Source organism: Pleurodeles waltl, unplaced genomic scaffold, assembly GCF_031143425.1.
Source record: "Pleurodeles waltl isolate 20211129_DDA unplaced genomic scaffold, aPleWal1.hap1.20221129 scaffold_68, whole genome shotgun sequence".
NCBI classification, from domain to species: Eukaryota; Metazoa; Chordata; class Amphibia; order Caudata; family Salamandridae; genus Pleurodeles; species Pleurodeles waltl.
The window spans coordinates 2,789,112-2,803,443 of NW_027150389.1; the positions used below are offsets into that span (position 1 = coordinate 2,789,112).

Genomic DNA, 14,332 nt, shown 5'->3' on the forward strand with positions numbered 1-14,332 from the left:
TGTTGTCCTCCTGGAGGTATTGTGACTTTTTGGACTCTGTTTTTTGGTTACACCTGTGAGGCCTTTGCAGAATGGAAGTCAATGTTTGGCACTTGGAGATCTATTCACTGAGGGAGCTAAAACATTTCTGCAAGGAGAGGGGGCTGGCTGTGAGGAAAAGGTCCCAAAGGTGGGTTCTTGAGACACCTCTGTTTCAGTATGAGATGAAATGCTGGGAAGCAACCATACCAGATGATTCTGAGGAGGAGGACTACTCTGATGAGGAGGGCAGTGGACCTGAAAGGGAACGAATGAGAAAGGAATGGCTCCTAGCTCAGGAACAAAGGCTGAGAGAACTAGATGAAGAGCTTGAAAGGGCTGAGGCTGAGAGAGCCTTAGTTCTGGAAAAAAAAATGTTTGTAGCTCATGAGCTGAGCCGTGAAGACCTGAAGCTGGAAGCCATGAGGACTGAGCCCAATTCAGATGGTGGCGGCAAAAATCATATATCCAGTACTGAAGAAGTGCACATGCCCATAGACTTGGTGCCCAACTGGAAGGAGGAGGTTAGCATACACCAGTAGGCTCAGTGGGTATGAGGTAGCTCCGGTGGTGTGCAGGTCCATGAGGTGGATTGGGGAACTGGCATGGGGAGTCATATTCCTTGTAGTGGGAGGGACACTCTACTGGCTCTAGGTGAGAGTGACAGGGACAGTGGTTCCCCCAGGTGGAGTTCCTGGTTGTGGAGTGTAGAGACACCCCAGAAGAGTGCGGGTTGAGTGTCAGGTACTGTCTCACCAGTCTTAGGAGGGTGATGTGGGGTTTTACTTTCCAAAGCTGAATCACTGGATGGTTGGATGAAGGGTAGTTTGGTTAACTCATGTGAGGGGCTGTGTGATGTGATTGCTGGAGAGGATATGTTCAGTCCTTCTTTTCTAGAGCTACGCCAACAATAGGTGGAGTGTGAGTTCTCTGACCCCAGGGAACTTGCACTTGAGGCAGACCTCTGAATGAGTACCAGGGAGTCTGAAGATGCATTTGGGGGTTATCTTGAAGGGAGTGTCTTAAGTACTTCCCAACAAGGTGGGGTGGGGAAGGCTTGCGGTGTCCCAGGTAGGTCCCAATGTAGTGGGATGGGCGAGGGATCCCATGTCTAGTCTCAGAGGAGAGGGAATGGAGTGGTTGAGTCCCAGGGTACCCAAGATCCAGTCTCAGAAACGGGAGGGTTCCATGCGTGAATACCAGGAGGGGAGCCTAGCCTGTACCATAGAGTCATCTGCTGAGAGACCTCATAGTTTCAGGAGAACTTGAGGTGTTGCTGTAGCCAGCGTCCCACCAGTTCTAGTGTCAGGCAGTGCCACTCCTAGGGAGTGGGTGCAGAAGTCCAGACAGAGAGTTGAGAAGGGGTTGTGGGCACCAGTGGAGAACCTGGAGGGTCAGCTCTAGGTCAGAGCTCCAGAGGAATGACCTTGGTAATACCATTTCTGGGCTGGGGGGAATCCAGGCTCTGCCAGGTGGGCAGGGGTCAGGGGACCGGCACCATCCAGACTCTCATGTAGCCCTTGGAGAAGATGTTTCCCTTGTGAGGTGGTAGGTGTGATCCCCAGGAAGTCCTGGATTGCTAGGCAGTGGTCCAGCATGAGGGTACAGACCTGGGCCTAGAGGGTCAGGAGCAGGGGGTAAACTCTGACCTGATGGGGGGCGGTTTGCCCAATCACTCCAGTTCAATCCAAGGGTACAGATCCTGGATTAAAGGGCTATGTTCAGGGTATCCCCCCTGACCTGGAGGGAGGGGCTACTGCTGACAGTGCCCCTATCATGTTGGATTCTGCAGGGGCACTCCTAGTAGGTGGGGTGCAGGACCCCAGAAGGAAGGATAGGGGGAGGGAAGCCTCACCCCTGGCCCTGGTTCATCCTGACGGTACAGACCCCAGGTTGGAAGACCAGTTGCAGGTTAACATCCCTGCACTGGTGGGAGAATTGAGCAGGACTACTTCCACAAGCACCTTGACAATTCTGGGGGGTCTGTTCCTAGTGAGGGGTGCAGGACTCCAGAAGGAGGGGAGGGCTGCCATGCCCTGACCCCTAACCAGCCTAAGGGCACAGACCCTGGACGGAGGGACAAGTGCCAGGAATCTATCCCTGAACGGGCAGGAGAATTGTGCAGGACTGCTTCTACTTGCAGCCTGACAATTCTGGACTCTGGGGGTGCCGTTTATAGAGGAAGGGTACAGAGCCCCAGAGGGGCGAAACAGTGTCAGACTGTTATCCCTGATCTGGTGGAAGGGAGAGTGGTCAAAGGGTGCCAGGCACCTGGAGCTACTTCCTTCCACTCTCCAGAGTCTCAGTGGTTGATGAGCCCTGAAAGGCCTTTGGACTGCTCTCATCCCTGACAGCTGTCAGGTGCCACTGTGCTTTGCTGTCCTGGTGGACAGAGTTGCCCCTGGGGGGAAGGAGTCACACCCGGGGGTGGAGTGGGCCACACCACTATGTTGGCCCTGGTGGTACTATCTACCCCCTGGGATGCATCTTTGAGCAAAGTAAGGTCAGGTGCTGCACAGATAGTATCCACAGGGAGGGGTTCCCCATGGGTTAGCTTAGAGGGCCCTGTAGGAGGCTGGCCTGGTGTGTGGTGGGTACCTATGGTACTTACACCTTATACCAGGTAACCCTTATTAGTGTAGTGTGGTCATTGCCTAAAAGCCAGGCTCTCTAGGGGTAGCTGTGGATGAGCAGCCAAGGCTTATCTAGGAGACATGTAAAGCTCATGCCACTGTACCACTGTAGTCAGACTTAGTACTCACACACATCAAAGAAAACACTCAGGGGGTCATTACAACCCTGGCGGACAGTGTTAAAGCTGCGGTAAGACCGCAAACAGGCCGGTGGAAAAAGGGAATTATGACCGTGGCGGAAACCACCAACATAGACACCCACTTTAACACTCCGACCGTCACAGCGGTACAGACAAGCAGCACAGCTGTCACCGCCAACAGACAGGCGGAAGACAAAGTACCGCCCACAATATTACAACAGGCCAATCCGCCACCTTTTCCGGGGTGGATTCACCGTGGATAAAAACACGGTGGAAACAGCTTTTGCAATGGGAAAACGCTCACCTTAACACACCCCACGAGGAAGGAGGGCACCATGGAGCCGGAACGCCAAATACTCACTGCGATTGTCTTCCTGCTCCTCTACGAACATCAGCAACGGCGGTGCCGAAGACAACGGTGAGTACTGCACCTACGACATAGGGGTGGGGGGGGGCAAAAGTCAGGCACACACACACGCAACACCCCCATCCCCACCCCGACCCTCGCACACTACAAAACACACACCAATGCATTTCCAAACATCACAGTAACAACCCCCAACCCTCCCGGAAGAATGCAAAGACAAAAGGAAATGAGTACAACCATTGTATTGTATCAAAATAGAGTATGCTCATATATACATAAATATATACACATTCAAATTATATACATCAGGATTAGTAGTGCAGGTATGCACAATTCAATGTCCAAGGACCACTGGGCCCAAAATGCATGGGCAAGGCCCACACACGATACCTGTCCAGAAACGGAGAGAACACTGCAGGGGCATCAGATAGAAATACAACAGGCACCTCAGGTGGAAGGGAAGGGGGGGCACCTTAGCCGGATGACAGCACCACGCCAGATCCACGACGGGGATCAATGCCCATTGATGTATCCTGGGGAGTGCAAAGCCACAGTCTCTCAAGTCTCTCCAGTGGGTGGTTTGCCCACTGTTTTATCCTGGGGAGTGCAAAGCCACAGTCTCTCAAGTCTCTCCAGTGGGTGGTTTGCCCACTGATTGGTCCTGGGGAGTGCAAAGCCACAGTCTCTCAGGTCTCTCCAGTGGGTGGTTTGCCCACTGCTTTATCCTGGGGAGTGCAAAGCCACAGTCTCTCAAGTCTCTCCAGTGGTTGGTTTGCCCACTGATTGGTCCTGGGGAGTGCAAAGCCACAGACTCTCAAGTGGATAACATCCTCCACTGGTTCTGGAGGGGGACTGGTGCCCAGGGTGCTTTATCCTTTTATGGACTCAGGTATTGGATGCTGTTCTTCACTGGTTCTGGAGGAGGACTGGTGCCCAGAGTGTTTCATCCTGTTAAGGACTCAGATAGTGGATGCTGTTCTCCACTGGTTCTGGAGGGGGACTGGTGCCCAGAGTGCTTCATCCTGTTAAGGACTCAGGTAGTGGATGCAGTTCTCCACTGGTTCTGGAGGGGGACTGGTGCCCAGAGTGCATCACGCTCCCCGTGACGGTCCCAGTTCCGTCACTGTCCCAGCCGCACATGGGCTAACAATGCTTGAGTTGGCGGTGCTTGCCCTTTTCAGTGGTGCTTGCAATGGCGGTCTTTGCCCTGTTCAGCGGTGCTTGCCATGGCGGTCTTTACCCTGTTCAGTGGTGCTTGCCCTGTTCAGCGGTACTTGCCATGGCAGTCTTTGCCCTGTTCAGCGGTGCTTGCCCTGTTCAGCGGTGCTTGCCCTGTTCAGCGGGGCTTGACTTTGCTGTCTCTGACCTGTGCAGCAGTGTGTGCCATGGCGGTCCCTCATTGCCCAGCGGGGCTGTGGCTGCCGGGGCCCTCCTGGGCACTGACGCTGGCACTGGTACCCGGACCAGTGACGATAGTGCTGCCCTCCTGGGCACTGACTCTGGCGGTGGTCTCTGGACCAGTGACGATAGTGCTGCCCTCCTGGGCACTGACTCTGGCGGTGGTCTCCGGGCTAGTGACGATAGTGCTGCCCTCCTGGGAACTGACTCTGGCGGTGGTCTCCGGACCAGTGACGATGGGTCTGGCGGTGGTGTCCTGGCCAGCGGGGAGGATGGCAGCCTTCTCCGCCGTGCTGCTCTTCCCAGACTTTGGTGACTTCTTCTGCCCCTTCCCCACCTTGGGAGGAGTCACAGCTGACTCGACACTCCCCCCGGGACCCTTGTGAGCGGCTTTGCCGGCAGGAGTCTTCCCCCTCTTCCGTCGTCCAACTTCTGGTGCTTCACAGGGGGTGGACTGACAGTTCTTTGGCTCCGTGTCACACTGGCTGCCCTGGTGCCCGGTGCACTCCACATACCTGTAACAGGCACAACTGGCACCGGACTTTTTTTGGCTGAGGTGCTAGTACGGGACCTATGAATTGGAGGCGGGTGTTGTGGGACAGAGGTCAAGGTTGCTCAGGAAAAGTTTCTGACGAACACTGGGACAGGTAGCTGGAGGGGGTCTGGGAGTGGAAGAAGAGGAGGTGGTTGTAGGAGGTGTAACTTTAGATGATTTGGGTGCAGGTGCATGTTCTGGAGGCTGTCGTGAGATGGATGGATGTTGGGTGTGTGTGTGCCCGCGTTTGTGTACTTTGGAAGGGGGCGTCACAGACACACTGGGAGAGGACACAGGGGACGTGTAAATGGTAGTGGGGGTGGTGAGTGCAGGTGAGCGGGGTGTGCTGGTGGGTGTGCTGGTGTGGGACATAGTGGCTGTAGTGGTAGTGCATGCAGGTGAGAGTGTAGACGACACTGGGAGGGAGAAGGGAGACGACGAGGAGGGGGACACAGTGGAGGCAGTGGATGTTGCTGTGTCTGTATGTGGGTGATGCTTGTGTGAATGCCTGTGGGATGTCTGGTGCTTATGTTTGCCTGAGCTGCCCTTGTGTGTTGACGTGTGTGCAGGCTGGTCTGATGGTGTGCTTGGGATAGGCTAGGGTACAGGGGATTGGGTCTGGGTGGAGGAAGTTGGAGGGGCGAGGCTAGACACAGGGTCAATGGCTGCCATCAGTGCTGAGGCCAGAGATTGCAGGGTTCGATGTTGGGCAGCCTGACCAGAATGAATGCCCTCCAGGAATGCATTAGTGTGTTGCAACTCCCTTTCTACACCCTGGATGGCATTCACAATGGTAGACTGCCCAACAGTGAGTGACCTGAGGAGGTCAATGGCCTCCTCACTGAGGGCAGCAGGGGTGACAGGGGCAGGGGCTGAGGTGCCTGGGGATGCCTCCACCCTTCTGGATGAGCGGGCACGGAGCGAAGGCTGAGGGGCTGCTGGGAGGGCGGTGCTGGTAGGGGGGGTGGCGGCTGTACCTGTAGAAGTGGGGGGCACAGATGGTGCCACCACCACAAGGAAGCTCCCATCGGAGGACGAGTCCATGTCGCTGGTTGCAGATCCGGTGACCGAAGTGAAGCTCCCCTCGCCCTCCGTCCCACTGGTGTATTCTGAGTCCGTGGTGTGGTCCTCCATGGCCATGTGGGATGCAGCCCCCTCGTGCTCCGGTGCCACTGTACCTCCGCCTGATGATGCTGATGCACAAAAGAACAGGGAGAGCACAAAAAGGGGTGGGGAAACAGAAGAAAGACAGGTTGAGTGCATGGCCTACCGCTACTTTTGGTGGACAATACAGACACAGCATCCCCCTGCACTACGCCGTGCTCTTGGCCTCTACAGATGCAGTTCCTGGGATATGGCCTACATGGGTATGAGTGTCATCTGCACACATAGATGACACAGGGGCATGTATACCTGTACTTGGCACTCTACAGAGGTGGGGTGGAGTGCCACATGGCCTGCATTACGGAGGGGCCTAGCCTACGGAACTCGCCCTGGCCTAGGGAAACCCACAGCCCTCCTCCCCCACCCAGACCCCTCCACTGAGCGCAAAGTCAGCAGAATGAGAGTGTACTCACCCCCCTTGTGTCTGCTGTGATGCCCTCATGCGCCCATCCAACTCAGGGTAGGCCACCGCCAGGATCCGGAATATCAGGGGGGTCATGGTGCGACGGGCACCCCTCCCACGTTGGGAGGCCATCCCCAGCTGAGCCTCCCCGGTCTTCTTGCTCCAGCGGCGAATGTCCTCCCATCTTTTCCGGCAGTGGGTGCTCCGTCTGTGGTGGACCCCCAGGGTCCGGACGTCCTTGGCGATGGCACGCCAAATATCCTTCTTCTGGTGGGCGCTGACCTACATGACATGTACAGGAGAAGAAGAGAAGTCATTAGCAACTGCACCGTCGAAGTGAGTGGCCCACATCCCTGCCCTTGCCACGTGGCACATGCAATCACACTCCTTCATGCTTGCAGAACTCTGCCCCCTTCCTAATTACATCCAGCCCTCTCCACCCAGGCATAGCCCACACAACTTGCACCCTATGTACTCACCTGTTGGTCAGGAGGACCGTAGAGTAGCGTGTACTGGGGGAGGACCCCGTCCACGAGCTTTTCCAACTCCTGTGCAGTGAAGGCAGCGGCCCTTTCCCCAGACGCATGTGCTATCATCTCTTCCAGACCGAGGTCACAGCAGCACTTGCAGTGTAGGTCCTCTCCTGTCGAAGATCAGGTATTGAGTGATTGAACAGATAGAAAATGGCGGTCACGTCCGCGGCGGTGCGTATCATCACCGCCGGCGCACTTTGTCATTGGTTCCTGGGACCCATAATGTCCAATGTTAACCAATGCAGCATTGCGCCGCGGTCTATGACCGCCTACCGCGACGGTGTACAACAGCAGCGCAGTTACCTCACATCCCATTGTCCCACTTTAGAGGTCAGGCATCTGCCATTTCAGGGGCCCACATGGCTTCATTTACAACTGCGTCACACATACCTAGGCCTGGACTCAACACACATACAGGAAGATTTTTGTATTTTGTGTCGTGTTCTGTGTAGCTGTGGGTACATACCTCAGAATTGGTTGACTCTGTGGTCGCTGTTGTCCTTCCTAGGCACCGTCAGCTGGGACATGTGAGGAGATGGCGGAATCCTCCGGTCTACCGACCGCTGGTGGACCTGTTGACAATGAAGGAGCGACATTTAATCATCACCTACAGGTTTGACCGTGCCACAATCCAGGAACTGTGTACCCAGTTGGAGCCAGACCTTATGTCATAAATCCGCCATCCCACAGGAATCCCCCCTCAAGTGCAGGTGCTATCAGTGCTCCATTTCCAAGCAAGTGGGTCATTTCAAACAACAGTGGCCATGGCATCAGGGAAGTCCCAGCCTATGTTTTCCAACGTGTTGTCCAGAGTGTTGTCTGCCCTGCTGAAACACATGAGGAGCTACATCGTTTTCCCTCAGGTGGAGGATTTGGCTACTGTTAAAGATGACTTCTATGCCCTTGGGCATATCCCTAACATCATAGGTGCCATTGATGGGACCCATGTAGCTCTGGTCCCCCCCAACACGGGTGAACAGGTGTACAGGAACCGGAAAAGTTATCATTCGATGAATGTACAGATGGTATGTTTGGCAGACCAGTGTATCTCGCAGGTAAATGCTATGTTCCCTGGCTCAGTGCATGACGCCTACATCCTGCGGAATAGCAGCATTCCTTATGTGATGGGTCAACTCCAGAGGCACCGGGTGTGGCTATTAGGGGACTCTGGTTACCCCCACCTGTCATGAATACTGACCCCAGTGAGGAATCCCAGGACCAGGGCAGAGGAACGCTACAATGAGGCCCATGGGCAGACTAGGAGGGTGATCGAACGCACCTTCGGCCTCCTGAAGGCCAGGTTCAGGTGCCTGCATATCACAGGTGGTTCCCTATTCTACTCACCAAGGAAGGTGTGCCAGATCATCATCGCCTGCTCTATGCTTCACAATCTTGCTTTGCGACGCCAGGTGCCTTTTCTGCAGGAGGATGATCCAGATGACGGTGTTGTGGCAGCTGTGGAGCCTGTGGACAGTGATGAGGAGGAAGCTGAGGAAGAAGACATTGACAACAGGGACTCTGTCATACAGCAATATTTCCAGTGACACACAGGTGAGAACACTTTCTTTACTAGTACATTTACTTTCACACTTCTACCTCTATCCTGTCTGTCACTTTGAAGCAGTATTTGGTAACTGAGTTGTACATTTCCATTACAGTTTCACAGGTGTGGTTACCAACGTGTGTCATCTGCTTGTAGCCTTCATGGACTTGTGATGTGTGACATAGGTATGTTGACATTACATTTTCGAACTGATTTTGTCATTGTCATAGCTAATACACATTTTCAAAATCACAGACTGACTCCAGATTGTTTTGTGCTTCAAGGGTGTTTATTAAAGTGCTAATTATTAGAGGGGGTGGCAAAATGGTGATGGGTGATGGTGGAGGAATGTCCATGGCAGAGTCCAGTCAATTAGTCTCACAGGCGCTTTGCCCATATGGGCATAGGAAATGGAGTTGGGGCTGTTCCAATATGGACAGGGTCAAAAAGTGGGACAGTGGGATGACAATCAGGGTGGTCTCATTTCCTGGCGGGGGTCTTGCCATCTTGCTCTGTCCTGTTCCTGGATGTCAGGGACCACTTGCGGGGTGGTTCTCCGTCTGCAGGGGGTGGGGTGCTGGTGTGATGGTCCTGTGGCAGGGCGTCCTGTCCACTAGCACCGGCGGAGGTGGTGAGCAGTTCATTGTCCAGGCTAGTGTCAGGGGCCCCTTGAGTACCACGGTGTCCCTCATGGTCTTGTGTATGTCCTTCAGCACCCCTACGATGGTGCCCAGGGCGGAGCTGATGGTTCTGAGTTCCTCCCTGAACCCCAAATACTGTTCCTCCTGCAGACGCTGGGTCTCCTGAAACTTGGCCTGGACTGTAGCCATCGTCTCCTGGGAGTGGTGGTATGGTCCCATGACTAGGGCCTCGTGGAGAGTGGGTTCCCTTGGCCTGTCCGCCCCCTGTCGCACAGCAGCCCTCCCAGTTCCCCTGTGTTCCTGGGCCTCCGTCCCTTGGACCGTGTGCCCACTACCACTGCCCCCAGGTCCCTGTTGTTGTTGGGGTGGTGGGTTATCCTGAGTTCCCTGTAGTGGTGGACACACAGCTGATTGACGTGTCCAGGGAACGGAGGTATGGGCCCGCTGGGTGGGTGCTGTGCTGGTGTTACCAAAGGGTGGAAGGTCAGTGTTGGTCTGTGCCTGTGCGAGGGGAACCGACTGTCCCGAGGCCCACGATGGTCCGGGCTGGTCATCTGGATCCAGTTGGCCGGAGCTGCTGTCATCACTGTGGGTCTCTTCTGTGGGTGGGGTAGAGATGTCTGGACCGTCCTGTCTGGTGACGTTACGTAGTGGTCCTGCAGGGGTATAAAAGCATGATTATTGCATCTGTGTGTGTCATGGTGTGCAATGGGTGGGTGAGTGTGTACCCCAGTGCAAGTATTCCTGTGTGGGGGCTTGTGTGATGATGGTTAGGGGGTGTTATGGGTATGTGCAGTGGGCATGCTTTAGTGCTGGGTGTCCATGCTTTGTTGTGTCATGCAGGGCTTGGTGTTGGGATGGGTGGTTTGTGTTATTAGTACATTAGTGAGGAGTTGGAGTGATAGGGGAGGGGGTGAGTGTGGGGGTGTGTGATAGCATGCAGGTAGGGTGGGGGATATGATAGTTAAGATTTGACTTACCAGTGTTCATTCCTCCACCGACTCCTCCGAGGCCCTCTGGATGCATAATGGTCAAGACCTGCTCCTCCCATGTTGTTAGTTGTGGGGGAGGAGGTGGGGGTCCGCCGCCAGTCCGCTGAATCGCGATGTTGTGCCTGGAGACCACAGAACGCACCTTCCCCCGTAGGTCGTTCCACCTCTTCCTGATGTCCTCCCGATTTCTCGGGTGCTGTCCCACTGCTTTGACCCTGTCCACGATTCTTCACGATAGCTCCATCTTCCTAGCTATAGAGGTGTGTTGCACCTGTGATCCAAATAGCTGTGTCTCTATCCGTACGATTTCCTCCACCATGACCCTGAGCTCCTCCTCCGAAAACCTGGGGTGTCTTTGGCGTGCCATGGGGTGGGGTAGGTGATGTGTGGGGTGGTGTATGTGGTGATGAGTGTGGTGATGTGTAGTGGTGTGGGGTGTTTTGTGCGTGGATGTTGTGTGGGTGATGGTGTTGTGTGGCTCTGTGTGGTGGGGTTGTCTATTGCTGTGCTCTCTCTCTGTCGCCTTCGTCTCTAATTTTTGGTCGTAGGGGTTTGTGGGTGATGTGGGTGTGTGTTTTATATTGTATTGGGTGTGTGGGAGTGGTGCGTGTATGTGTATCAGGTGTGTGTATTTTGAATTGTCCAATGTGGCGGTGTTTTGGAGATGTGTGTGTATTTTGAGCGCGGCGGTGTGTACCGCCAATGGAATACCGCGGTTGAAAGACCGCCGCGTGGATTCGTGGGTCGCAATAGCATGGGCGTGTTTCTGTTGGTGTGATGGTGGAGGATTTGTTTTTGCCAGTTTATCACTGACCTTTGGTGTGGCGGACTTGTGTGGGTGTCTGAATTTCGGCGGATTGCGAGATGTGGGTCACAATAGCTGTGGCGGAATTCCGCGGGCGCGGCGGTGTATTGGCGGTCTTCTGCACGGCGGTAAGCTGCTTTTACCGCCAATGTTGTAATGACCCTCTCAGTGTTACAAAAATAAAAGTACTTTATTTGGGTGACACAAATACCAAATACCAGATATACCTAAGAGACTTAGGAGGTAAGTAATACACAAATTATGTACACCAGTATGCAGAAATAGACATAAAAACAGTTAGAAAAAAAGTGCAAATAGTGAAAATCACAATAGTTAGAAATGAGCCTAGGGGGAGCACATACCATATACTAACAAAGTGGAATGCGAAAGTCGGTCCCCCAACTAGGCAAGTGTACTGTGTAGAGGGGAGCTGGGAATACTAGGAAAGCCCAAAGGTAAGTACCACAACCAAACCCAGTGACCAGGAAAGCAGGAGTAAATCACAGTATCTTTCCCAGAACACAGACAGAAACGAGGAGAAGAAATATGCAAAACCCAGAAGAGACCGCAAGACACCAACAGTGGATCCAGGACAAGAAGACCTGTGGAAGACGGGGACCAAGTTCAATAAGCACAGAAGATTCCTGGAAGAACAGGAGCCCCTGCTAACTCGGATGATGGTGCAAAAGAAGAACGAGCTGTGGAGAAAAGACATCAATACTGCACCCAAGAAGACCAAGTTGGGTTCCTGAAGGGTGCAAGTGGTGTCCCACACCAGATAGAGGATTGCAGTTGGATTTGCGTCGTCGAAGTCTGCCAACAAGCCTTGGCACACGCTAAGCTCGTTGTTAGCAGGAAATGTCGCTACCGGTGACCAGGAAGGACCAGGTGACTCTACCCAGGAGGGATAGTCAGAGGGGGCCCTTAGCAACTCAGCGAGCCCACAGAAGACTAGGTTGCACAGACAGGAGTACCACAGCATGGGGATGAGAAGGTTGCAGAAGAGGCCCACGCAGCACTACAACAAAGTTTCCCACACTGTCGGAGAACCACTCAGGAAGCTGTGAATTGCATGATAGAGTGCTGGGGGCCAGAGCTACAAGTTCCAAGTGTCAGAGTACCTTCATTTGATTCCTTCAGGAGCAGATGACTAGTCCTCAATTCCCAAACCAATCTACTCGCAACAAAATAGAATCTCGTTTATAGCACCCGGGAATGGGAAAGGAGAATGGGACAAGAGAGGCTGCCTCAGCAGGTCTGCTTCTTCTTCTATATTGTTCTTGAGGCGAGACCTAAATAAATCACAATCCTTGTTACTAGGAACGCATATTCTTTCTTTAACAACTAAAATTTCCAACAATTAATTCATGTCTTTCTTCTTTTAAGCCTTACACTCTTTACTTGAACTTCCTGAGGAATTTGCCTCTCTCATTCTCTCAACTTATATGTGATTCAATTTGTGGTAAATAGATTACATGCAAGGCTTTTTGAGATTCTGATATATAATCAGTTTGATGTTTGGTCCTGGAATATTAATGTCTCTGTAGGCAAATAATATCAGTTCATATATTGCCTTACTTTCATTTTGTGAAATAATGTTGCTTTATATATATTTATATATATATATATATATATACATATATATATATATATGTGTGTGTATGTATATATATATATATATATATATATATATATATATATATATATAGTATTTATTCTGTCATTAAACTTGGGAAACTGGAATTCTTATTGACTGTCTCTTTAAACTTCCTTCTATGTAACAATACTCTTTGAATGAGGCTTTTCTTATTTATGTTTTCATCAAAACCTTTGAACACATCTTTTACAAGTTTGTAAAATATTCCTTATACTGTTAGCTCCTCCGAATTCAACCAATTTGTTCTGATTTCTGCTAACTGCTCCAACACTTGAAATGTCAAATAAAAAGGTTTTTGACTCCCTTTAAGACCTTTGAATTGCCCTCCTCAAGATTACACCAAAATTTCTAAGCGTACTTCTTATTATGCTGCAGGACGCTTAGAAACATCTCGCTGTTGTCACACTGTAATGTTCATTCAAGACTTACTTAATACTCATTTCAATTCTTTGTACTACGGCGTCTTCATCAGCACTTTTTACCTCAGGGAAAAGCGCTCCAAAATAGTGCTGCCAAACTCCAGTCAGGGCTCAGTTGAAGTGAGCAGTGTTCCAGCGGCGCGCGCCTAATCTGCAGAGCAACACTAGGATGATAACCAATGCCGGCTCATCCTGAAGGCCATCTTGTATTCAGCTTCAGCTGCAATATCTGTAATATAACTCGACACAATAGATTCACATGGGGGCGACTGTAGGAGGCTGGACTGGCTTGTAGTGAGCACCAAGGGGTACTTACACCTTGCACCAGGCCCAGGTATCCCTTATTAGTATATAGGGTGTCTAGCAGCTTAGGCTGATAGATAATGGTAGCTTAGCAGAGCAGCTTAGGCTGAACTAGGAGACGAGTGAAGCTCCTACAGTACCACTAGTGTCACTTGCACAATATCATAAGAAAACACAATACACAGATATACTAAAAATAAAGGTACTTTATTTTTATGACGGGGCGTAGAGCAAGACAAGGAGCCCTCTCAGAAGCAGGCAGCACATGCAGAAGTGCCGGAACAGGCACTTCAAAGAAGAGTAAAATGGTGCTCACCCAAAGTTGCACAAAGGAGTCCCACGCCGCCGGAGGACAACTTAGAAAGTCGTGCAATGCAGGTTAGAGTGCCGTGGACCCAGGCTTGGCTGTGCACAAAGGATTTCTGCTGGAAGTGCACAGAGGCCGGAGTAGCTGCAAAAGACGCAGTTCCCAGCAATGACTTACCTCCACCAAACTTGGACTGAAGCGTCACTGGACTGTGGGAGTCACTTGGACAGAGTTGCTGGAATCAAGAGACCTCGCTGGTCGTGCTGAGAAGAGACCCAGAGTACCGGTAATGCAGTTCTTTGGTGCCTGCGGTTGCAGGGGGAAGATTCCGTCGACCCACAGGAGATTTCTTCGGAGCTTCTAGTGCAGAGAGGAGGCAGACTACCCTCACAGCATGCACCACCAGGAAAACAGTCGAGAAGGCGGCAGGATCAACGTTACAGAGTTGCAGTAGTCGTCTTTGCTACTTTGTTG

The 14,332-nt window shown here is 52.3% G+C and overlaps 1 protein-coding gene across 1 annotated transcript in view; it reads left to right on the top strand.

Moving 5' to 3' along the window:
- The first annotated feature begins 203 nt into the window (after positions 1 to 203).
- LOC138279158 (vomeronasal type-2 receptor 26-like) overlaps positions 204 to 14,332 on the top strand; it is a 169,554-nt gene continuing 155,425 nt past the window's right edge. Inside the window, exon 1 of the mRNA XM_069219379.1 lies at positions 204 to 556. Within this exon, the coding sequence (XP_069075480.1) occupies positions 204 to 556 (353 nt within the window). The remainder of the gene's footprint in view (positions 557 to 14,332) is intronic.